The following is a 26,688-nucleotide window of genomic DNA, read 5'->3' as shown; positions in this document are numbered from 1 at the left end:
CTGGTGGTCCCCTGCCATAAACAAACTATACAACAGGAGGAAGACACTGTTGCAAAAGAGCGTACAATCCTATGCATGGAGGAGCTCCCTGGTCAGCCTCAGTAAGAAGATGAAATCCCTTATAAGATCCTCAAAAGCTAGCTATGGAAACAAAACCACCACTAATTCCAGTGACAGCCACAAAGCATTCTATAGCTATGTCAAATATCTTGATGTCAACACCCAGATCTGCTCTGAGTTACAGCACAAAGGAGCGAACATTACAGAACTAACTGATATTGCTAACATCCTGGCAGATAGGTTCAATGCTACCTTTCCCCCCTCTCACCCCCTAATGGGCCCATATCTATACAGGAAGAGTGCAGAGCCCCTGTAATCACAACTATGCAGGTAAAAGCTGCACACTCTAAAGCCAATATCACAGCATCCATGGAACAGGACAACATCCCAGGCTGCGTTTTACATGAACTTCAGAATGTACTGGCTCCCCACCTATGCATAATGTTCAATAATAGCCTCGCATTGGGCTTTGTGCCCCCTGAATGGCACACAGCAACAGTTATTCCACTCCACAAAAGTGGCGCAACAATGGACCATGGGACCTATTGCCCTATAGGCCTGACTAGCCTGGTCTGCAAGGCTATGGAGCACATCATCATGGATCTCAGTCACAGAGACATTGGGTACCTTCAAACCTTTCACCCCTCCCAGTTTGGCTTTGTTAAGGGCAGAGCATGCCTCCTAAACCTGGTGGACTTCTTAGAGACAGTTACCAAGGCATTAGATGAGGGTAAGGCGGTCCACACAGCCTACCTAGATCTCTCAAAGGCTTTCAACACCATTCTCCATTCTGGTATTATCGACATACCCATCCGCCTGAACATTAAACCCTATGTCATGTGATGGTTTTCAAAGTGGCTCACGGACAGAACCCATACAGTGGGAGTTGCATACCCTAGGTCCGACTGTATACCAGTTACAAGTGGCATCCCCCAGGGCTCAGTCCTAGGACCCCTCAGGTTCGGTATATAATTCTCTGGTGTACAGGCAAGCACAGGAGGGCTTTGGCTGAAAAGGTTTGCAGACAACTGCAAACTAGGGGACGTAATTGTTTCTCCAGCTGATACAGACACCTCCGGGAGGGTCGCACTGAGACAGATACCTGGTGTCAATATCATGGCCTCAAGCTGAATGCCAAAAAGTGCATAGTCATCCCCTTTGGATATAACTAATTACCCGTGGACTACCACATAGGTGCTAGTCCCCTACAAACAGAAAATGTAATAAGGGATCTGGGAACCCCAGTAGATAGCAATCTCTCTTTCAATACCGATAATGACAAGGTGGTTAGAATATCCTTCTACGTGGCCCCCCTAATTTCTAATGGGTTCGCATCCAGAACAAAGGAGGCCATTGTGCCTCCCTATTCATGACTTATTAGACCCATTAAAGGATACAACACCCCATTTGGGATGTACCTTACAAGGCAACTGCAACAGCTTGGAAGACCACAACAGTACCACACCAAGAGGATTACCGACCTCAAACAGATGACCTATGCAGCCCACCCTAAGAAACTCCAGCTCTACTCAGTTGCATACCACATATTCACAGGTGATCTCTGCTTGACATACAAGGCCAATGTCCAACCCAGTATTGCTGGATATGCTCCACCTAAACAGAAGCCTCTGAGAGCCACATGCTATAGGGATATTTATGTATTTATTTATTTATTTTACATTTGTTGACCGGGCTAGTCTAACTGGATATATGTCCATTTTCAGTAGAGGCCCGGGGAGAAAAGCTCCAGGACAAAACAGATGAAAAAGTAAAAAAAAAAAAAAAAAAAAAAAAATTGTGTAGAATAAAAATAGAGTTTACATAGAAAAAACATACAGAATACTGGGATACATTTTACAACACACTGGTTAGTAATCATCTACAATATATAAACACCCTGGTTAATAATAAATACAAAAATAGAGAAGACAATAGTTAAATACTATTTACAAATATATAGAAAATGACATTTATAATGAGTCAAATCATAGAAGTTACAGATAAACTGTTCTGATTACATATACAATAAGTACAAAATTGACAAAAGAGAGAAAGCAAAAAAAGTAATCTTAATCAGTTAGTCAGGGTTGTTACAAGGGCATAGCCATTTTGTTCTAAGGAGTATTTTCAGTTGTTGTTTGAAAAGGGGTAGAGAAGGAAGAGAAGTTAATTCAGTAGGTAGAAGGTTCCAGTTTCTCCCAGTAGAGTGTGAGAACAGAGAATCACCTGCCAAGTTGTTTGACTTACTAATGTTAATTAATAATTTATTTGCTGATCGTAAGTTAGTGAGATTTTTATAGGGGGTGATGATATTTGAGAGTATTGGGGTATTATTTGGGTGGTAGAGGATCTTATGAGCAATGATAAGTTGACTATATTGAAGCTGATGAGGTAGTTCAAGCCATCCTAGTTGTTTCAGATTCTTACAGTGATGGGTTCTATAGGGATTACCAGTGGCAAATCTTGCAATGTTATTATAGGAGGTAGCTAGTTTGAGACAATTATGTTTTGACAGATTGGTATAGATTGGTGAGGCATAAAGGAGTGTTGAGATTAGATGAGAATGGGCAATAGTAGATCTAGCTATTGGAGTGAGGAAGGATTTGACTCTATATAGAAAGCCCATTTTTCTGTTAACTGTTTTTATTGTGTTATTAATATGGGAGTCAAAGTTAAGGTTGTTGTCTATAGTAATTCCTAGAAGCTTAGTGGTAGTGTCAGGGGATATGAGGGTACCATTGTTAGAAGTAACAGAGAAATCAATAGGTATGTGCTTCCGGTAGGGGTAAACAGCAGGAGCTTAGTTTTTTTAGGATTAAGGAGGAGGCAGCATTTTAAGAACCATGACTCTATTGTGTGAAACATTTCCTGAGTTAAGGACTGTAGTTCTGATGAAGATTTGGCTGTGCAGATTATTGTTGAATCATCTGCATATTGTATACAGGTTGCATGAGGAGTAGCTTTGCAGAGATCATTAATAAAAATAGAGAATAATAAAGGACCAATAATAGAGCCCTGGGGAACACCTAGTGTAACTGGTAGGTGGGATGATAGATTATTTTCCCACATAACAGCTTGCTGTCTGTCAATTAGGTAGGAGCTAAACCATTGTACAGCTAGAGTATCGAGAGAAAGTGATTTAAGAATGTTAATAAGCAATGTGTGGTTAACCATATCAAAAGCTTTTGATAGATCAATAAATAGGGCTGAAGAGAGAGTATTATTATTGCAATTTCTGTTAATAGTGTCAGTGAATGATAAGAGGGCTGTAGTGGTACTATGGTATGGTCTAAAGCTATGTTGGCTTTGTGTAAGTAGGTTATGTTTTAGTAAGTGGTCTAGAAGTTGATGATGAATACATTTTTCCATTATTTTTGCTAAGGGGGATAGTAGGGCTATAGGTCGGTAGTTAGAGTATTCATTTGAGTTGCCTCCTTTATGTAGGGGGATAATGTGTGAGATTTTCCAGATGACTGGGATGGTTCCCTCGTTAATGGTTCTGTTTATTAGGATTGATATTGGATAAGCTACTGCTTTGGCAGCTTTTTGCAGATATTGTGCTGGAATCTAGTCAGCAGAAGGAGTACAAGGCTTAAGTTTTAGAATGAGTTTGTGGATGAAATTAGTGGAGATGGGTTGGAATAGGAAAGTAGGAAGAGAGCTGGAGATGAGGTTAGGAAGGCTGGAGCTGTCAGGGGTTAGGTGGCTGGCTAGAGATTGGATGGCTTCGGTAAAGAATTTATTAAACGCATTAGCAGTTTGGTTGGGAGTTTCATGATTAGCACCAGTTGGGGTTGGTGTACTGCAGTGACCGGGGTGTAACAGACTATTGATACTTGCCCAGAATTTCTGGGGGTTGTTTAGGTTAGTTTGCTGCATTTTACAGTAAAAGTTTTTTTTTGTCTGAAAGTATAGCTTTTTTTGTCATATGTCTCATTTGTCTAAATGTTTGTTGATCTGTTAAGTTTTTTGTAGTTCTACACCTAGTCCAGGCTTTATTTCTGAGTAACATTTTTTTCCTGGTGTCTTTAGAGAGCCATGGGGCTGGTTTAGACCTAGTTCTGATAGTACGTTTTGGTGCATGTTGGTCAAGGATATTTAAGAAGGTAGAGTTAAAGTGTATAACAGCCTCTTCAAGTGGGAGGATTTTTAGGGGAGACCAATCACAAGAGCTAAGTTCAGTTTGGAATAACCTTTGGTTAAACTGTTTATTTGACCGTATAGTCCTATATGATGTTTGGTGTGGGATATCAATCTTTTGCCTGATTATATAGGTCAAGGAGTGGTCACTTACATCGTCAGGGAGGACACCTACTTTGTAAGTTTGATGGTGGTTATTAATAACAATCCAATCCAAGGTTCTCTCTTTTTTGGTTGGTTTGTTAATTCTAGTTGGGGAAGTGATGGTCTGTGAGAAACCATGAAGGTTGATATGGGAAGTAGGGTGGTCAGTAGCAAAGCATTTCCAGTCAATATTGAAGTCACCAAGGATTATAGTTTCTTGTGGGAAGGTTGATGCTGCCCAATTAAGTATGTCTTCAAGTGTAGCTATATTGTTCCCAGGAGGTAGGTAGATGCAAAAGATGTACATGGATTTACTAGAATTAAGTTGTACTTTAGAAATAAGAACTTCTGCATTACTGTCTCTAGGTGTGTTATAAGGTAATGAGGTGACTTGTAATCCATCCTTGAAAATAATTGTTACTCCTCCTCCCTTTCTCTTTAAACTGTCTAGTCGCAGTATATTGTAGCCTAATGGGAGGATTTCATTATCCTGGGTTGCTGGTTTTAGCCATGTCTCTGTCAAACATAGAATGTCAAAAGAGTGTACATCCAAGACAGCGTGTAGATGTGGAACTTTGTTATTAACACTCTGAATGTTGAGGTGTGCTATCAGGAGTGCATTATGGTGTTTGTTTGGGGTATGTAGGATAGAGAGTTTAGTGTTGAGAGATTCAGTAGAAAGGATATTAGCTGGGCCTGGATTAGGATGGATGTCTCCATCTTGTAAGGAATGCTTTTTTAGTCTAAGCAAAATATAATGTAAGTTACCAAGTTGATACTGAGTTTTTTTAGGTATTAGGCTATTGTATTTAATGTGTACCAGTCTGTGGTACTTTGCTAGTAGGTACGTAGGTGTGGATAAGATTTTTATATTATTATGGGTGGGGGTGTGACTATGTGTGGTTGTTTGTTTGTTGGGGTATTGAAAATGAAAATAAGTTAAGTGTTCAAAGGAGGTTAGGACATAGGCTGAGGTTAAGATGGATAAAAGTATGGTGCTGAGTAGTAGTATAGTTAGTGTAGGGGTAGTAGTGGTAGGCATGAGTACTATAATTACAGAAAAAAATATAAGCAAGGTATGAAAGGTGTGTAGAAGTAAAAGAAGTTTATGTGGAAGTAAAAGAGCTATAGGAGGGGGCAAGTGATAGGTTGTGTGCTGAGTGGGTGTGGTTAATTATCTCAGGTAGAGGGAGTGTCTTATTTGCTGGAAAGTGGAGGAGGGTGTGGTCTAGTATTATAAGTCTAGGATGTCTGGGGGTGGGTGGAATTTGGGGGTAGGGTAGGGGAGCGAAGTGAGCCTGCAGGGCGAACGGAGTGGGCAGAAACAAGGAGGAGGAGGAGCAGGACAGGTTGAGATAGAAACAATCAGCAGAGCACTGACTGTTGAAGGTAAGTATTGTTAAGAGAAACAGTAGAGATGGTAGAGGTAGAGCTAGAGAAATTACGTGGAACAAAGGGGTACAACTAGGAGGAGAAAATCTAAACAGGCAAGAGTATTAGCAAGATTTCCACCTCAGCAGTGTAGGTGAAATAGACTGTGAGCCAAAGGGATAGACCTATGGGAAGTAAGATTGGGGATGAGTGCCACCTGGTGGGCATAAAAAACAGATGTTTAAATAAGTTTAGAGTCTGGCCTAAGATATGGTAGGATAAAGACAGTTAGGGAGCATTTACTAGTGATAAGAGAGATATACAGGTTAAGTGGTGGGTAGGGGGTAAGGCTACTGACTATCCTGGCTTGGAAGCGTACTTTAAAACCACCTGAAAGACTATATACAGACAGACTAATTATCAGGTGTAGGATAGCACATACTTTCTTGCTTCCTCTTTGAGAAGGTATCTGGTTGGGAGGCAGTGAGATGATTGCAGCTGGAGACCTGGACGGGGTCCTTAGTCTTCAAGCAGGAAGGTTTTAGAGTACTGCAGCATAAGCAATATGGATAGCTAGGTACTATTTCTTGCTTCCTCTTTGAGAAGGTATCTGGTTGGGAGGCAGTGAGAGGATTGCAGCTGGAGACCTGGAAGGGGTCCTTAGTCTTCAAGCAGGAAGGTTTTAGAGTACTGCAGCATAAGCAATATGGATAGCTAGGTATTTCTTGCTTCCTCTTTGAGAAGGTATCTGGTTGGGAGGCAGTGAGATGATTGCAGCTGGAGACCTGGAAGGGGTCCTTAGTCTTCAAGCAGGAAGGTTTTAGAGTACTGCAGCATAAGCAATATGGATAGCTAGGTAATATTTCTTGCTTCCTCTTTGAGAAGGTATCTGGTTGGGAGGTAGTGAGATGATTGCAGCTGGAGACCTGGAAGGGGTCCTTAGCCTTCAAGCAGGAAGATTTTAGAGTACTGCAGCATAAGCAATATGGATAGCTAGGTATACAGCCAAGGACGCTAAAGCCAGGAATCGCTCAGCAGATGGAGAACAGAGGAGCACATTTTAGGAGAATCCTTACACTGGGTCATATTCAGTTTCTTCACTTGTATACTCAAATCTGTCACAGTCTTGCTTGCAGTAATATAGTGATTACAATATATTCCTTCATTTAGTATGATCAGATGACTTGGTCAGCCCCACAACTTGCTGCTCCTGTTATAGGGGATCTCTGCCTCAGCTGATGCCTACTCGAGATGATAGACAGTCATCCTCTCCAATACTCCGTTCGTTCATGTTAACCTACTGACTGCTGCAACGGCAACCACATTACCTTACTGAAGATACTAACTAGAGAGAGTACACACCTCCTCAAGCTTTCAGCTGAATTCAGACACTCTGGCAGTCAATGATGACTAGGACGTGCTGGACGGATAGATTCCTGACCCGGAAATGGTGGAGTACCCTGGATGCTGATGCCTGTGAGATCCCCATGATATCCCCAGTTGGCCTTTGGAAGGTACCTGTGGCTAGTATTCTCAAGCTTACACATACCTTCATTTCCACTGGGATGGGTTCCCCTCTGTTACTTCTGGCTCTGAGGCATGGCCGGCACAGCTCAACAAGTTGCTGTATGGTGTCCCTGTCCAGCCTGTAACGCTCTACTATCTCCGGATCATGTAGCCCCTGGTAGGTTACCCTGGGTCTGAACACTCTTCTCCTCCTCCGGTACCTGGGATGGTTGTCAGCATCATCTTCCAAACCACTGTCAGTCTCCAACACATGCTGGTGAATCAAAGCTATGGCAGCCCCTAACATGTACATATTAAAAGTTCCCCGTCTGTATACACCAATGGTGCAGAGTGTCTGGGAATACACAAGTGTGTGTGTGGGGCTTTCACACCTTATACTATTGTGCAATGGATGATGCTGGTGTAATTTGGTGTGTATGCGCAATTCCAGCTGCAGGGTATCTTAATTATGGGTTTTACAGCAGGTACTGCTATTGTGGGGCCTTTGGTGTTGACTTACGCTTGGCTGCCATGATTCATCTATTGCCCTTTACTTCACTTTTCAACTCGATTCCCCTCCCATTGTCAGGCATGCATCCAGCTGCCTGCTTTCTTGTTTTGTACTTTCACATCCCAGGATTGTGTTGTGAAATGTGTTATGTAGCTGATCTACTGCAAGTTTGCTTTGTTCTGCTGTGACAGTTCTCTTTTCTTTGCAGTACGGAACCTCCCCTTTCCTGTTCTACAGGTAGCTGCTAGCAGCCTTGTTAGCTGTTGTCAATGGCCCACTGTGAGTTCCTAGGTGTTAATTATTCATTTGTACTAAAATTACCATGCTGCAGCTTTTCCTTATTTTCTTCCCGTATCCTTCCTGTTTCAGCTGTGGTGTGCGCGGCGCACAGCCATTTACCGGGTTTTGAGCATGTTTTCATCCACGTTCGCATGCACTTTCAGTTACCTTGTGTGCTCTCAGCTAAACAAAGCTATGGCTACTTCCACACCCCTATCATGTGGCTTTGCTTAGCAATAGGCAACCTGGATTAGCAATGCTCCAATGTGCTTACAGCTACGGTGGCGCACCCCTCTCTTGATGTCATGTTTACCTCCAGGCCACACCTCGGTGTTGTACCGCTACGCCATGTGGTACATCCTTACGCTGGCGGGGAGTTTGAGATTCGGTATTACTTGACTCATTTGCATGGCATTGACTTCTAATTCCTAGTTACCGCACAGAACACTGTCACAGACCCTTAGCAACCCTTGCACCATGGTTGAGGTGTAGCATGCGTGCCATTGATTATTGTGGGGAGTTCATGAATTGTGTTACATTGCAGTTTTATGACATATAAATAGATTTTAATTGTGATCCCGTTTGCACACCACGCACTGCGGTTTTACTTGGCATTAGTGTGGCCATGACATTTACTGTTATTTTTTATGTGTTGTACATGTTTTTTATGCCATTAGCTATATATTTAGCCATTGGCATATATTAACATTATAATACGTAAGTTTGGTCCACTTTCATGGCTCCAATTTTATGTTTGAAAAAATGTAAACCATTTTTTTGGTTTACATTTCTTCATGTTTACACTAAGCCTGCACCATTTTATGAATCGCTATATACCTTCATTTGCATGCTACACTGCTGCGCATGAGGTAATTAGCATACATGCGCCGGGAGCTGTGCAGCTCTGGCATACGCTGGTAGTGCATGTGGAAACAGCTCGTACCTGAATCGCTCAGCGGCCATATTTGGCGTTGGATCACCGATGCTACTCCAGCGCCTGGTGCAAGCTTCATGAATCCCAGGGACTGATATTAGGCTGGAGAGCAAGCAGGTAAGCCCACCACCATAACATGTATTTACATTTCATTTGCATGTTTTCTAAGTAACCTTAAATTTTTCAGATTTTTTTTCAGGCTTTCCTGAAAGAAATCATTTACTTTCTACAATACTTTCTAGCAAGCACAAACTAAAGAAGCAAATAGATGATGCTTCCTTCCATGACCAAAGTCATGCACTTTACTAGTGAGGACTACAGAATATATAAAAAATTGAATCCTGCAATACTCAACATTCTTTTGCAAAAGGCTGATACAGCTGATAAATGTTTGAATAACAAGTGTCCTAGTCAACTGTTATTTACAAGTTTAGGTGACCAGTATAAGAAAGATAAAGAATTTGTTAAGAATATAACACTGTTTTTCATTTCAGATTGGTTGCCTCACAGGGTTCTAAATGGACATAATGGTGCCGTATCCTGCTTACTTTACCCATTTACTATCTCTGTGAATTTTTCTCCAACTTGGTTGGTCTCTGGTGGACATGATTCCTGTGTGATCCTATGGGATATGTTTACAGGAGAGGCACTACATAAATTTATTCTGCATGCAAGCACAGTGATTGGTCTGTCTGCACCAGCAGATGAGAGCAGTGTAAGTATTAATTTTGACTGACTAGTATTAAAAAAAGAATATGTTTTTAATATTTGTGTCTAAGCTGATTTTCAGAAATGTTACTTATCACATGATTTTCCATAATGGAGATTCATACATACTTTAGCAAATATCACAATACATACATTTATCTGAGTTAGTTAATGGTTCATGTGTCTTATCAAATCATCTGTGATAGTTTAGAACCCTGTTCCCCACAAATGCACAGTGTGTTACTGGAGAAAGACGGCCTCCCTTCCATGCATGCTCCAAGCCAATGATAAGTAGCACTCCTTACTGATCTTATAGCTCCCTATGCTTGGCCGACTGCAGATCTGCAGACCGACTGTATCATTATGTCTAGGCAGGATTCTGACCTAGAGTCATTCAGTCAAAATCCCACAGATGATAGATTTCCATCACTGGCTGTGAGTACCCTAGATATTTATTGTTTAATTTTAGCTGGTATGTTAAATGTAGGATTCAGTGAAGTTAGTATTCCATTCATGGTGGTTTAGAAACCTTACTCACCATTTCACATCTGTCCACAGCACACTCAGATATCAGAGTGCACTCATTACGCTAGCAACTATTGCACTTGTCCTTGAGTTTAAGACATGCAACAAGGCTGTTAAATCATCTAACATTTTTGGACTTTTTATTCTAACTTTTTAACATTGAACATCTATTATGATAGCCACGTCTTACAATTTCTTCTGTAGTTGAATTCCATTTTATGCAACATTTTGGATTGTTGAACTTTCATAAAAAGGAAATAAACCTTAATGTTCAAACATACCTGTGTACCACTTTAAGATTTTGTAACCTCTAACCACTGTGTTTCCTATACTGCTCTCAGTATATTGTTCATTCATGGGAACAACTCATACAGGTCAAGGGCCGTAGTCATTGCTGTGAATCAAGTGCTAGATATAAATGGCCTGTTGTCTGAGTAGTTTGTTACTCATCATGGGTAACCATGGTTTTGTGATGTGTCCATGCCTCTTGAAATTTGGAATTTGTTTGTATTTTATTAAAGTGTAAGAAATTGTATGTAGTTCTTAAGCTGTACTGTCTATCTATAGCTTGGTTTGCATGTCACATGCAGTTGCAGAAATTACAAATCTTTTATCTAATAGTGTTCCTTCCAATTTCTTTTTAATTACCTTCTTATGTTGCTGAAAAATTTACAGCTCACAACACTTACACCTTTCTTTACTCCCTAAATGCTGGTTAAATGGTGCATGGAGATTATATTTCTCTTCTTTAGAGGCTAATGAGGACACATGACTAGGAAGCATGCTGGCATGTGTGCAGGAAACTGCAAAGAATAGCATATGGATTTAAATTATATTTTACTAAAACACAACAGTGAAGGAAGATAAAATCATCAGGATTGAAAATGGACACTCTATAGAACCAGACCACGAGGGCAAAAAACACTGTTTAAAATTAAGTGCCCAGCTGCACTTGATCTTTAAGGCCTCCCTACAGATTGTCCTGACGTGGCTATTGGGCAGCATGACATGTTGACTAAGGAGGTGATGCTATTAAGTTGCTGTTTTGTTTTCGATCTGCTGAGGCAAAGTAAGGCTTTATTAAGCTTAATATTGCTGGCAGCCAAAAAAGCAATTAAACAAAAACGGAAATCAAGGTTAAACTTGTTGAAAATGAAGTACTGGATATTATAAAGGAAATAAAAGAAACAAAGATGGGACAAGTAAAAATAGAGGAGGTAATTTTCGTAAAAAAATAGATACAAAGCAGTGTTCAAAGAAGAATGTTGATAGGATTTGTAAAGTAAATTTGTACATTCTAATATACATTAATAAAGAACAGAGTTAAAGACTAGTTCACCCTACGTGCTGTGTTGTCCAGACTTAATTTGCAGATGTAAAAAAAAAAAAAAATATATATATATATATATATATATATATATATATATATATATATACAGTATATGCACACACATATATAACTATTTATATTTTATATATATATATATATATATATATATATATATATATATTTTGTTTTTTTTTTATCAAGTATCTTTTTTTATTTCCCTTAAAGGGAAACAGCAGTGCATACACATACATCATAAATGGACATCTGGCTCCTGCATGCCTTCAGTTGCTACTTCATTTTGCTTGGGCACTGTCCCAGTAAGATGTATGAATGGCTGTGCCGGTAGAGGTGGAGGTGCTGTGGTGCAGTAAAGACTGTCTGTTGGCCTTTATCTTTGGCACAAACAATGAGCTGAGAGGTATTATTTTGGCAATCAAAATCACTCACTGTGGGTACATTTTGTGTTTGGGAATAGAGACTGAGAGGGCAGGAAAAAAACAACATGTCTATGAAGTAAGTAGGGGGGTTATGTACTAGTGTGCTTGTGAATATATGGGCAAACTACCGAAGGGTTTATTGGGGGAACTGTTTCATTCTGGTATAATATGACTGTTTGTGCATACATCATGGACAAACTACAGAAGGGGTAGTTGGGGGAAATGTTTCATTCTGGTATAATATGACTGCTTGTGCATACATCATCGACAAACTACAGAAGGGATTAGGGGAAAATTATTCATTTTGATGTCAGTGAAATACATGTGCATATGTGAGCAAACTACAGAAGGGATTGTTGGGGAAAATGTTTAATTTTGGTGGTTCTGCATACATAAATAAAATACTGACAAGATCTTTTGGGGAAATTATTCATTTTGATGACATTTGAGTGCTTGTGTATACATGGACAAACTACTGAAGGAATCTTGGAGGAAATTATTAACTTTTGTTATCATTTGAATGCTTGTGCATACATGGATAGACTACTTAACTGGTCACTGGGAGAAATGTTTCAGTCTGGTGCTTGTGCATACATAGACAAACTACTGAAGGGATTGGTGGGGGAATTTATTCATTCTGATGTAAGTGAAATGCATGTGCATGCATAGACAAACTACTGAAGGGATTGGTGGGGGAAATTATTTATTTTGATGTAATTGAAATGCATGTGCATACATGGGCACACTACAGAAGGGACTGTTGGCAAAAATATTTAATTTTGGTTTCAGTGAAAATGCTTGTGCAAACATGGACATTCTACTGAAGACCAGGACATTCAGAGAAACAAAGTAAACAATGCAGCTACACTGCTTGATAGGCAGCAATGCAGCAAAGCCAAGCACAAATTTAATGTATATTGTCCTTGTATTTAAAACAAGGATATAATAAATCCTTCAGCTATAACTAACTAAAGATTAAACCCCTGATGATCAGGCTGACTGAAATGTAAGTGTTTTTCAGGCAGGGAAGGGTCCTCTGAATCCCCAATATGGTGGTGAGCCACACACACCCTCCAAATTTAAATTACTGGTCTCTTTTTGGTCATGAAAAAAGTAACATATGTCTCTGCCTCTCATGAAAGCAGTTTCAGGGGGGCATACCTTTCAACCTCTTAGCACAACTAAACTGGACAAAGCCTAAAATAATAGGGAGAACATGGTCAAATATAAGAACAGGATTTAAATACTGCTCGTAGAAAGTTGGTAGAATAACAGGATTTATATTATTATGCATTTTCTGAAAGAAATTGTTTGAAACACAAAAGTATGTCATTATTTAATGAGTTCAGTTCTCACTGATTTGCCAGAAACAACAAATTTTGTGAGGTGAAAATCTGGCCATTCTGAAAAATCTGGACAGTTGAGACTTATGGTCAAGGGTCAGGGCTAAGTATTCAGGACATGGTGCTTAATACTCTGAAGTTTGTTTGTTGCCTAGGTGAATTAAAGAAAAAAGTCAATCAAAAATGGCTTTGTCCAATCAAAAATGAGACCTCACTGTACTCTTTATTCTTAATAAGGTTCTTGAGGTCTCCATTAGAGTACCTTGAAATAATCACGATTATTGCAAATTTGCAGAATAACAAATTGTACTGCCCAAAGTATTTTACTGTATGTCTGAGCAAGAGATTGGTGTAGGGTTTTGGAAACCTTTCTTCTTCCTTTGTTTTTTCAGTGGGTGAAAAGTGTCATAAAATGGGATAGGTATATGTAATCCAGTACATAACTAGTTAATTGGATATGATATTTAAGGTTTATTGCTGGGTTTTCATAAAATGTGTATCATTAAAATTAAGCTAATTTTAGCTCAGACACTTCCTTTATTGATGACTAGCATGAGAATTGGATATATACCTGTCATGGTTTATGTTGTGCAGGAAGAAAAGAATTGTGTGTGTGTGTGTGTGTGTGTGTGTGTGTGTGTGTGTGTGTGTGTGAGTGTGTGTTTGCGGGGGGTAGGTTCATAGGTTATTACTAGGCCATCTGCCCTTGTGGGTCATTTTAAGCCTAGCCCAATTTCCTATCCCAAAGGTAAGAATCAAACTCTCTACCTTGTGTGTATGAGATAAACCCAGTATAATTTATACTGTCAGAAGCAATTAATCCAAGATGCTATTTCTTCTTCTTCTTTTTTCCAGTAGTTTTTGATTTCTTCTCTTGCTACTTGATTGCAATTTATATTTATCTTTATCTAGTTGTTATGTTTAGGGATCATTTTATAACTAAAATAATGCACTCAGAGGTATAGCCTATATTGTCTAGTAGATCACACCTCTGTTGCCAAACAGTAACACACACTGTGTAAGTGTCTAGTATTACGCCAGTTAGGCATGATGTTAGCAGACAATAAACAACACATTGCTGTGTAGATGATCCAGTGTTCATTGACCTAGCGCTAACTATTAAATATTGTGTTACCAATGGTGTTGCAATGCACACTAAACATTTTTTTGTGCAGCATATATATATATATATATATATATATATATATATATATGGGTCTACTTCATATGACCTAAATTTCATTTGACTGAAATTCATTTGACTGAGACCAAAACACTGAAAGTTCAAAAGACTGAAAACTCATTTGACTGAAACTCATAACACTGATACATTAAAGTAAAAGGAATATGCCCTTTTCCCAGTGCGATCCTGGAGTTAGTATACATAGTTGGGGGGGGGGGGTGCGGGGGCACAGTTGTTTTTAAAAAACAGTGTTTCTCTTGAATCTCTCTATTAAACATTCTATTTAAGAATGGTGCACTGACATTTCCATTTGCTTACCATAAAGCATCATCACAGTTGATGCACTAACTTTGACATAAACCCATGCCTTGGACAGAAAGTTTTTGTTAAAGGGATACCATCTTTAGAAAATAACAGTGTCAATTTTCTAATAATAGCTTTAGCAGCAGCCTTGCGTAATGGTATAGCTTATCAAACTTTAATAGCACAATCTATTAGTATTAGTACAGTTGATTTAAAATATTTTAAATGCTGTATTGTTGTTTATTCATAGCAGGGACAGTAAATATGGAGAAAAAGGACAGCGAACTTGAGTAATAATAGAATCCCGTTGCTCTTTTTGAATAGAATCTTATGTTCATAGGTGTATAGTAGGCTAATGACTGAAGCCTGTATAAGCCTAACAATGCATCCTAAATGTATCCCATAAGTTTTTATGCCTTAGAGGTTACTTTAAAGGGTATATATAAGGTGCATATATAAGCTTGTGCATGATTTATATGCTGCCTCTGTCATTTACAGACATAGATGCTAGATCAGGGTGAATTTTCTGTTTCCCATCCACTGGTCCAGGTTACACTTGAGTAGGGTTAGGAAAGATCTCTACTTCACATAGATGTTGTCGCTCTTCTAGTCAGGATGTAATAGACAAGTCTTTGTGGGTTCTGTTCAAGCAGCCTTATTATGTACAGACACATTATGATTGAGGCTTAATAACTTTAACTTAGGTAAACATATACAAACTAGCTATTACATTCATACATGCTCACTCTCTGGCTGCAATCTCAAAATGGCACTGAAGCTAGCATGTGCTTGCTATTTTATATGCATGTTTAGTCCTTGAAGTGCTTCTTAAAGATACAGTACACACACTCTATTGTACATCCTCCCTCTTTGAGAAAAAGAGGTCATGCAGTATTATTTTATTTATTTTTATTTATTTTATTTTACATTTGTTGACCGGGATAGTCCAACTGGATTAATGTCCATTTTCAGTGGAGGCTCAGGGAGTAAAGCTCCAAGGTAGACAGATAAATAATAACAAAGAAGACATATTACAGATGAGATATTTACAAATGGCATAAGCAGACATGAAATAGACAATATCACAAGTTTAACATATTAACAATATCAGTTGACATGCAGTCAATTCAAATAATTCTTTGTCATGCAATTATACAGCACTAAATACATTTATACAATCAAGTCCAGGTCGCTGTGTATTTCAAACTAGATCTGGAAGTACGACCAAAACATGTGACATAAAACTTAGAGCGAGGTTTAGCAACTGGGACTGTCTTTGCTGAATGTTCAACATTTGGAACATCAGGAACATCATCAGGAAAAGAAGTAGAAGTTAACAGACGTTCTGCAACAGGAACATTGTCTAGAGTGCTCTGAGATCTAGAGTCTGTATCACAGGTGATATAGATTCTGGTACAGGAAGAAGATAGCTGCGATTTCTCCTGTAGTCTACACCCTCAGATTCTACGAAGTAGGAATTCAGCTAGCTACATATACTTGTTACTTGACCATTTTGGTCGAAACCTTTCGCTGTTTGTATCCTCACTGTCTCTCCTTCTTTCAATAGATAAAGAAATCTGCTCAATTTATCATAACTGTACTTCTTGATAGAATGCTTCCTAAATAATTGGGCTTTAATGGTTTTGTTGTTCTTAGCTTTAGGCCTCAACAAACTGGAAGTAATAGGCAGTGTTGTTCTGGTTTGCCTGGATAGAAGACCCTGAGCAGATGAGCCAAGTATATTGTCACAGGGTATGTTTCTGAGATTTGAGGAAATTCAAAAAGACATCGGTATTGTCACGCTTTGACCTTTCAAGCAATTGCTTTGCACACTGTACTGCATTTTCAGTTATTCCATTTGACTGTGGATATTCAGGACTATTAGTAACATGTAAGAAGTCCCATTCTCTTACAAATTTCTGAAACGACTGACTAGTAAATTGAGTACCATTGTCAGAAATAACTTTGTGTGGACTGGCATGGACAGAGAAATTACTCATCTTGGTAATAACAGTAGTGGACATTAAATTAGGTAGGAAATCGATCTTAAACCAGTTCGAATAAGAGTCTACCATTACCAAGTATTGCTGATTGTTCCCCTCGAATATATTAGTAGCTACTGTTGACCAAGGTAGTTCAGGAACTTGACTTAGCTGAAGTGGTTCTCTTTTCAAATGCAGTTTACTACTGTTGCATACTGAACAAGAAGAAAGTACTTTATCAATGTATTTCACTAGAGAAGGCAAAAATACTAGTTCTCTCACCCTTCTTTTGGTAGATTCGGAACCTAGGTGACCACAATGCAAAATCTGGATATATTCATGTTGTAAGGAAGCAAGAACAACAATTTTAGGACCTTTGAAAATAATGCCATCTTCCATCAACATCTCATCTCTGTAAGGAAAATAAGGTTGCACTTGAGGTGGTACACTAGATTGCTTTGACGGCCATCCAGCATTAATGTAGTGGGTGAGCGTCAGCAAAATTGGATCAGTCTTTGTATGATCTCTCAGCTCATCAAGTGTTGTGGTAGAAAAATTATGCACTTCCATTATGTCAAAGTCAAAAATCCTTGCATCAAGCTGATCTGTTGTATTTCGGGGTGCTCTAGATAAGGTATCAGCCAGAAAAAGAAGTTTGCCTTTTGTGTAGAGCATTTGCAAGTTGTGCTTTTGCAATTTGAGCACCATTCTTTGTAATCTCAATGGGGCTGAATGCATAAGCTTCTTTAGAATAGTAGCTAGAGGTTGGTCATCCATTTCAGTCTGAGTAGCTCAACCATAGAAATAATCATGAAACTTTGAGCATGTAAATACCATTGCCAAAAGTTTTTTTTTTTTAATTTGACCATATTGCATTTCAGTTTGGGTATGGGTTCTAGATATATAGGCTACTAGTCTGGCTTCTTGATGAATAAATGTGCCAAGACCAAATTTTGAAGCATCACAGGAAAGAATTATTGGTTTATTGACATCATAGTATCTTAATGTAGGTGGGGTGGCAATTTTCTGCTTAAGGTCTTCAAATGGTTTCTGGTGCTTACCCAACCAAAACCATGTACCATTTTTGCATATCAGCTCTATCAAAGGTGCTGTCAACTCACTGAAGTCTGGTAGAAACTTGCCTAAATAGCTGACCATGCCTAGAAAATGTAGAGCTTATACATTATCTGGTGCTGACATCTCTAAAACAGCTGCTTGCTTGGACAGATCTGGTCTCAAGCCAGTGCTAGTAAATAAATAACCTACATATGTAACTTCTGGTAGTCTGAATTTGCACTTTAGAGGACTGAGCTTTAAGTTCACTTCATGTGCTCTGTCTAGAACTCTTTTAAGGTTTCTGTCATGCTCTGCTTCACCATTGCCTCTGACCAATAAATTGTCTACTATTATGGCACGATAACCTGAAAAAATGTGCTCCACGTTGCATGCTGAAATACTTCATTTGCAGAATTGATTCCAAATGGCATCCTTAGGAATCTATATCTGCCAAACGGGGTACTGAAAATAGTCAGTAATGAGGATTTGTGATCAAGCATCACTTGCCAAAATTAACTTGTTGCATCCAAGACAGAAAAAAAAACAGTGGCATTCAGTATTAGGCCTGCGACTACTTCAACTGCATGCATTGGATGATGCAGGCTTTTTAACACTTTGTTCAATCTCTTGGGTCAGTACATATTCTGATTTTGTCTAAACCTTTTCTGTGGGCTGCTACCATGGACGATACCCATTCCACTGGTTCTGTAACTGGACAAATTACACCTTGCTGCACCATTTTATCCAACTGAGCTTTGACTTTATCCTGCATAGTTATCAAAACATTTCTTGCTGGTCTGACCACTGGACTGACCTTTGCATCTAACTTCATAGAATACGCAACTGGAAGTTTGCCCGACTTGTCATCGAAAACATCAGCATACTCTGAGAAATTGGCTTCAGAAAAATTGGAACTAGGATATGTGCTTATATGATTAACTTCTTTGGTAAAAGAAAGCAGATTCATTCTTAAACTGTCTCTGAGACCCAATAATGACTTCTGACTACATAGAATAACAAGCTGTAAAAGTTTGTAGCCAAGTAACATGAAAGCACTACTGAGCCTTCGGTTTGAATTTCTTCATTTCCATAAGCAACAAGTTCCACACTACTAGTCACATTGAGTTGTTCACCAGTTCTCACCTTAGCAAATGTGTCTGCTGACATAACATTACACCTTGAACCAGTGTCTACTTTGAGCTCAGTGGCTTTACCATTTATCTGGACAGCGCAAAACACTTTGTCTGATCAACTTGCGTTCTTGAGTGACCCTTCTTTATAACTGCATGAGGTTTACTTGATTTGCAAAACTTTTGAAAATGATTCCATTTTTTACACTTGTGGCATTGCTGACCAAATGCTAAGAATTTTTCTCTTTTAGACTCATGATTGGCACCACAATTTCAACAGCAAACAATAAAGCTGAGTTTGGGTTTTGCTGATTCACGCTTATACTGCACTGAGCATGCTCCTTTCTTAGAACTTGCTGGAAAACTAAGTGGTTTCCCAGGAGAATCTGCAGGAGCTGTGGCTGACATGTGTCTAGGTCTTTTGTTTGCCATGTGTTGCATACTATATACATTTGCTCTGGAGCCTGCCAAAATCATGCTGTTATCACTTGCAAGCATACTTGTGTGCCTTTCTGTAACTTCATGGATTTAACAAATCTCATTAGCTTTGCTCAATGTTAAATCACTGTCACAAAGGAAAATCTTTCTCACAGCAACACTATTAATACCAAATACAAGCCTGTCCTTTATCAACTCATCTTTTAAGTCACCAAGCTGACACATTTTAGCTTTGTTTCTCAGGTCAGTAATATAAGCTGCAAAAGTTCCCCCTGGTTTCAGATCTGCTGTGTAAAGGAAATGCCTCCCTAATGTAATATTTGTCTGGGGCTTACCCATTTCTTTGAATTTGCACTTCAAACACTTGGGGTCTTCCCTTGATTCAGCATGTACTACAATATGGTGGTTTTTACCTTCTCCCTCATATACTGCTGGTGCATACACAAATGAATGCTCTCTTTCAATGGCCTCTAATCCAGCTAGGTTTAGCAAAATTAATGCCCTGGTGTATGCATCTTTGTCAGAATAAGCTGCTTGTATAAAAATATTGTACTCTTGCTCAAATATTCTCCAATTCTCTGCAATATTCTGATCAAATACAAATGGTGAGGGCTTTCAAAATCAATCTGCCATATTAACACATACAAGTGAAGGGTTTTGCAAATATGTATGAAGACACATATATATACATATGCCAGAAATTTATGCCAGTATTTGTAACTATGCCCAATAACACAACAAGCCTCTGAATAACTGAACTTTGAGAAATAAGTCTGTCAGGCACTATAATACTCTTGAAATTATTGTACTGCAAGAAATCACCTCATTGGCAAACAAAAGACTCAAAGCCTGTCACAAGTGGTGTCCCACAGGGCTCAGTCCTGGGCCCACTCTTGTTTGGCATCTACTTTTCCGAAGTACAAGCAAACACAGGATGGTTATGGCTGACAAAGTTTGCAGATGACTGCAAACTGGGCGCCATAGTAGAAAACACATCTGATACAGATATCCTTCAGAAGGGTCTCACAGAAACGGATAACTGGTGCCAGAGCCACGGCCTAAAGTTAAATGCCAAAAAATGCATAGTCATACCCTTCGGGAAAAACAAGGTTACCCCTAGCTACCAATTAGGTGGCAATCCACTGAGCACAGAAGAAGTTATCAGGGACCTGGGGACCCAGGTTGATAGTAGTCTGTCATTCGACACCCATGTAGCTAAAGTAGTTAGGAAGACCTTCTACATTGCCCACCTTATCATGAAGGGATTCTCATCTAGATCAAGGGAGGTCATAGTCTCCCTTTACTCATAACTCATCAGACCAATGATTGAGTACAATGCCCCATTCGGAATGTATCTGACCCGACACTTGCAGCAGCTGGAGAGGCCACAAAGTTCCTCACCAAAAGGATAAAGGGTCTCAAAAATCTGTCCTATGCTGCCCGACTGAAAGAACTCCAGCTCTATTCAGTCGCTTACCGCTGCTCAGAGGTGACCTTTGCCTAACATACAAGGCCATGTCAAACCCAGATTTGATGAATATGCTTCACCTCAAAAAATCTAGATCCATCAGAGCCACAAGGGCGGGAGACTTAAACCTTGACACGGCTATTAATAGGACGTGCTGGAGGGATAGATTCATCACCCAAAGACTCCCTATGCTGTGGAACAAAATCCCGGTACATGTGAGGCAGAGCACCTCGCTGGCCTTGTTCAAGAGAAATCTTGACCAATGGATGGGAGATCACAGATATACCCCAGGGATTACCTCAGTGTCACTGCTCGACAGAGGCACAGCAAAATAATGGGTATAGTTCCCCATACTAAAGGGGTGGCGTAAGCCACAAAACGATGGGCTAGGCTTGTAAATGCCCTCGGGCAGATAGCCTAGTATGAACCTATGAACCTATGAACCAGTGTAGGGAACATTTCAAAATAGTTGCACTGTGTGAATGAACTGTGCAGAAGAAGCTCAGAGTAAGAAACATTTCAAAGTAACTGCACTTTGAAAATAAACAGTATATGGCACACTGAAACTTCCCCAACATGGTGGTACTTTGCTAGATAATTCTTTACAGTGCAAGAAGCACTCTGTAATGTCAGCACTTTGCAAATAGACACACGCAGCACAAGAAACTTTTCAAAATGGTTGTACTTTGTACTTCACAAAATAGCTGCACTTTGCACACAAATAAACACTTCAGAATACATGCACAGTAATAAGCACCTACTGTAAGCACTTTAACACACTTTGAGAGACTTTTAATAACTCTAGTTATGTCCTGAATACAATACGAAGTAGTAGTTATGCCGGAAAACAGTGCTTTGCCAAAATACATGCAGTCGCCTTGCTTTATTTATGCTTAATGTACCTTTTTTTGCCCTTATTATATTTGTTTTATTCGTTTGTTTTCCATGCCCATTGTACTTTTCTTCTGCTTGTTTTACTCTAAACATATCCATTTTGCTTTGAACATGCATATTTTGCTTTAAATATGCCTGTTTTGCAATTCTGAAGTAATTCCAAACCCCTTTTGTGATTTTCTGATGCTCATTTTATCAGATATCTTAATTTTAAACATTTCATTTAATTAATAAACCTTTTGTGCCTCTCACTTGTTTAATAATGCAGTTTGTGCCCTTGTAATACTCTGTTTTATATTTTTTTATAAGATAAGCTGTTCATGCAAGTTTTCATTACCTTTGTTTTCTTTCTGGCGCTTTTTCATGCTCGTTTCTCTTAGTTTACCTTCACTGTTAACTCTGCACCTCATAGCTCTGGGAAACAGTCTCTGGAATCCTGGTTCTGACACCATGTCGCTCATCTAGTCGGGATGTAATAGATGAGTCTTTGTGTGTTCTGTTCAAGCAGCCTTGTTACATACAAACACATCAGGATTGAGGCTTAATAACTTTAACTTAGGTAAACTTATATACAAACTAGCTATTACATTCATACTTGCTCACTCTCTGGCTCCACTCTCAAAATGGCACTGAAGCTAGCACGTGCTTTGCTATTTATATGCACATTCAGTCCTTGAAATACTTCTGAAAGATACAGTACATACACTCTGTTCTACAGATGTGAAGCCTGTTCCAGAGAAGGGAAATTCTCTGAGACATGAACCTATCCTTTCAACATGTCCTGTTTATGTCAGAAGCAAGGTTTACATCCCTAGATCAAGTAGTTCTGATGTTGTTAGTCTTGCAAATTTGCAAAACGCCCATCAGAGTGGGATATAGTGATGCCTTGAATGCCAGGCATAGATCTTCTCTCACCAGTCTATATGATACAGTGTATAGAGATAGGGCTTTAAGGCAATCTGCATAGGACATGTTGTTAATGCCCTATATTGTTTTTGTGAGGCACCTCTGTGGATGTTCTCATTTCTGCATGTGCTTGGTCAGTTACATACTGTAGGGCCATTATACTCAGTGTTGGGCCTAATCAGGGACAGGTATAGAGGAATAATGATCTCCTTGCACCTAAACAACATGCCCTTGCTTATATGTTAAGCTTACTCACTACCTTAAATAAATGTTGGTCAAAAGCCAGTTTACCATTTGCATACATCCCCACATCCCTGACTACTGAGTTTACTCTTGGGGGAGTGTTATCAATGAGGTAGTTGTCACTGGTGACCAACTTCCCAAGGGGTACTATTACACATTTCTTGGCATTAAGTTTTAAGTCATGAGTTTGGCACCAGGTATTTGTCTGTGTTAATCCTTTCTGTAAGATGTTAAGAGTCTTGAAGAGTTTCTGTGACTGCTCCTAATTTCCAATCATCTGTGAACTTGGTCAGCCAAAGGCTCTTGGCATTGAACTTGACTCTCGTGGAGTAAATTCCAAAAAGAAGCAAATTGAGCACAGAACCCTAAGGGACTCTGCTAGTGAACAGTGTCTTTGTTGAGGTGAATTCCTCTCTTCTAATTTCCCGGGTCCTGTTTGAGTCAGCTGGCAATTCAGCATGTAATATAGGAGTTTTATGACTAATTCTGGAGTTTGTTTACAATACCCAAATGGGATATTCTAACAAATGCCTTAGCCAGATCAAGGTAGGCAGTATGACCCATTTTGCCCTCATCCAATGCCTTGGTGCCCTTGTTAAAGCTAAATTTGGTTTGATCTAATATCGGTATATTTCCTATTATTAATCATTTCCATGATGATTCTTTCCATGGGTTTGCTTAAGAGATTATTCAGACTTATAGGCCTGTAATTTCCAGAGTCTGTCGATGGTCCACCCTTATGCAGATGGCATGACCATTGCAGTCCTACATTTGCATCACACATAGTCTGCCTGGAGGTTATGGTTAAAAAGTGACATCAGAGGTCCTGATAGGTTATGCTGCAGGCTATTCAGGAAACATATTGGGATATTGTTAGGGCCCATCAATGTGGTGCTCTTGGCCTTAGATAGCACATCTAGGATCTACTTTCTAGTGACAGTTGAGGGGATTTTGTTCCATGGTATTACCTGGGAGGCTGCTGGCAGAGGAAGTGGGGTAAAATCAGAGCTGAATTTGTGGGCCATCAGATTTTCTACATCTACTTATTTGACCTTTGGTTTAATTCCTCCAATTATTTTGGGTTTCTAATACCATGACAGGAATGGACCTCATTCCTAAGTCAAAGTAGGATTAAAGTTCATGAAATTAGTATTGCTTCAATCTTTGATGTTAGCCAAAATGCTGTCACAGCACCCACAATGTGCACATAATTGATTCCTCCTGTAATTCATGTGGAGTTACATGTATTGGCATCATATCCAAGTATGACTGTAAATTCTTTTTTATGAGACCTATTGCTCCTACTACTATTAGAAATGTCTGGGTATCTTCTTCCACATTGCCCTTGTTTCTGCCTGCAAGTCCTAGTATTTCATGACTTTGTGTTTCTCTGTTCACAAGACATAGTAATCACTGGGCATAGCAATTGCAGTGATTCATAGGTTCATAGGTAGGTACTAGACTATTGGTCCAAGGGCCTAATTAAGCCTAGCCAACAGGGTTCCCTGGCATATGCCATCCAAGAAAGTTATTTTCCTGTGCCCCTATCAAACAGAGCCACATGAGTAATCCCCGGGGTGTATAATGTGATGTTACCACCATGCATTTCACTGCCAAGTCTTGAACCCAGGACCCTGTGCAATACACTCAGAGCAACATACTACTATGCCAAATTAGCAGTTTTGATGAGTGCTACTTTTGTCTTCTTTTCATTGACTACTATATCTGGTTTTCTCACCTCTATTTTTGAACTGTTGTTAATGGATGATCCAATGTAATATAAACTTGCTAGACTAATATATAGCAACAACTACTATGTGTGTATAATTCAGTTATGTGTAATAATATATTTAGCCACAAGATGGCAGTGGTTTCTGGTGAACACTTATGGCAATATGCTTGATGTAATTTCCTGAACTTTGTGCAGTGTGTTTCATTAAAGAAAAGGGAAAATAAACGTACCTTGGTTTAGACTGCAACCATGCTGTTAGCATCTATTTGCAATGCCCAGAAGAAGTTTATTCTAACAGGTTACAGACCCAGACACCTAGACACCCTGGCACGTGCATACAACAAGCTACAGCAAATAAGTGCAAGATACAGCGACAGATAATGTAAGGGGAAAAGTGGTGAAGATGGCTGCCGACACATCTTCAGCAAAGCTTTCAATAGTGAATCTGAAGAACCAGAACTACCAGTCTTGGAAGTTCAAGATGAGGAGGCTTCTAATAAGAGAATGTATGTAGGAATGTGGAAATGAAGTCAGACTGGTGGAACCCATGGTTGAGTGACTAGAAAAGGATCAAAAAGCTCAGAACACAATCTCCCTTTGCATAGCTGATGATCAAATTATAAATATATGCAACTGTGAAACCGCTAAAGAAATGTGGGAGGGACTGCAAAAGGTACATGAAAGAGCAATAAGCTATACTTAATTAGATAACTATATCAAACAAGCTATTGAAAGACCAGGATATACAGGATTATATAAGGCATACCTTAGAAATGGTTGAAAGGCTAAGAGGTATTGGGGAGGATATAAAAGACTTTCACATTGCAGACCTTTTACTTAGTGGTCTACCTGAAGATTATGAGACATTTGTTACAGCACTTGATGCACAAGCAGATGGCGAACTGACATTAGAGAATATTAAAGGCAAGCTTGTGGATGGATACAAGTGCAAGACAGAAAGCATAAACAGTAAACGTATGTCCAGTATAGACATAGAGATGAAAAACAGAAATAAATATAGTAATATGCAGCTGGAAACATGTAAGTGTTTTGTGTGTAAAAAAAGGACACTTAAAGGTAGATTGTACAATCATAAATGCTGGAATGCAAAGACAAGCTAAATCACAACAAGCTAAGATTGTCAAGGAAAAAGCAGATGTCACTTCGGAGACTCAGTATGCATTTGACTCCAAATATGATACTTCATCTGTGCAGGCATGGTGTGTTGACTCAGAAGCTGCAAGTCACATGACTAGAAATTTCTTCACTGAACTCAATCAAAGCAAAACAGAAAAAAAATCACCACAGCTACTGGGCAGGTAATAAAGTAAGAAGGAATTGGAGACTGTTTTGTTTACTGTCCTATCTCTCAGAATATCACAAGAAAGATACGTGTAAGAAATGTTCTGTATGTGCCTGATCTTGAAGGTAACCTGTTATCAGTGAAGAAGCTTACAAACCAAGGCAATGTAGTGATTTTCCAAGGTGAGAGTTGTGTCATCACAAAAGGGGATTGCTTACCTACAAAGGCCAAAATCACACATGAACTGTATTAGCTGAACTGCAGTGAAATGGTTAATACAGCCAATGAGGAAAAACATTCAAACTGCATTCACACTTGACAAAGATGTCTTGGGCATAGAAGTGCTGACACAATAAAGACAATAGTTAAGGGTAACTATGCAAGTGGTGAAAAAATTAGCCAGTGTGATCAAATAATGAAATGTACCAGCTGCATTAAGGGAAACCTGATGAGAAAGCCTTTTCCAAAGCAAAGCAGCAGTAGAGCTCAAAAACCTCTGGACTTCATTCATTCAGATCTTTGCAGTCCAATGAAAAACATGACTGCAGAAAAGAAGAGGTATTTTCTTAGTTTCATTGATGATTACTCAAGGTACACCACATTGTACCTGTTGCACAACAAGGATGAAGTGCCAGCGAAGTTAGAACAGTATTTAGCTTGAGCAAGTAATACATTTGGCAGAATACCCAGAATGCTACATACAGACAATGGGTCTGAATATACAAGTGGCAAACACAAGCCATTCTCTTAAAACATGGCATT

The 26,688-nt window shown here is 39.2% G+C and overlaps 1 protein-coding gene across 1 annotated transcript in view; it reads left to right on the top strand.

The window, feature by feature from the left end:
• Positions 1-26,688, top strand: part of WDR72 (WD repeat domain 72) — a 2,139,079-nt gene that overhangs the window by 734,201 nt on the left and 1,378,190 nt on the right. Inside the window, exon 12 of the mRNA XM_044078940.1 lies at positions 9,440-9,660. Coding sequence (XP_043934875.1) covers positions 9,440-9,660 — 221 coding nt within the window. The remainder of the gene's footprint in view (positions 1-9,439; positions 9,661-26,688) is intronic.

The sequence above is a fragment of the Protopterus annectens genome, chromosome 7.part1 (assembly GCF_019279795.1).
Source record: "Protopterus annectens isolate FY-2018-M chromosome 7.part1, PAN1.0, whole genome shotgun sequence".
Lineage (NCBI taxonomy): Eukaryota > Metazoa > Chordata > Ceratodontiformes > Protopteridae > Protopterus > Protopterus annectens.
The sequence above is the reverse complement of the archived record's forward strand: the minus strand, read 5'-3'. Positions and strand labels throughout refer to the sequence as shown.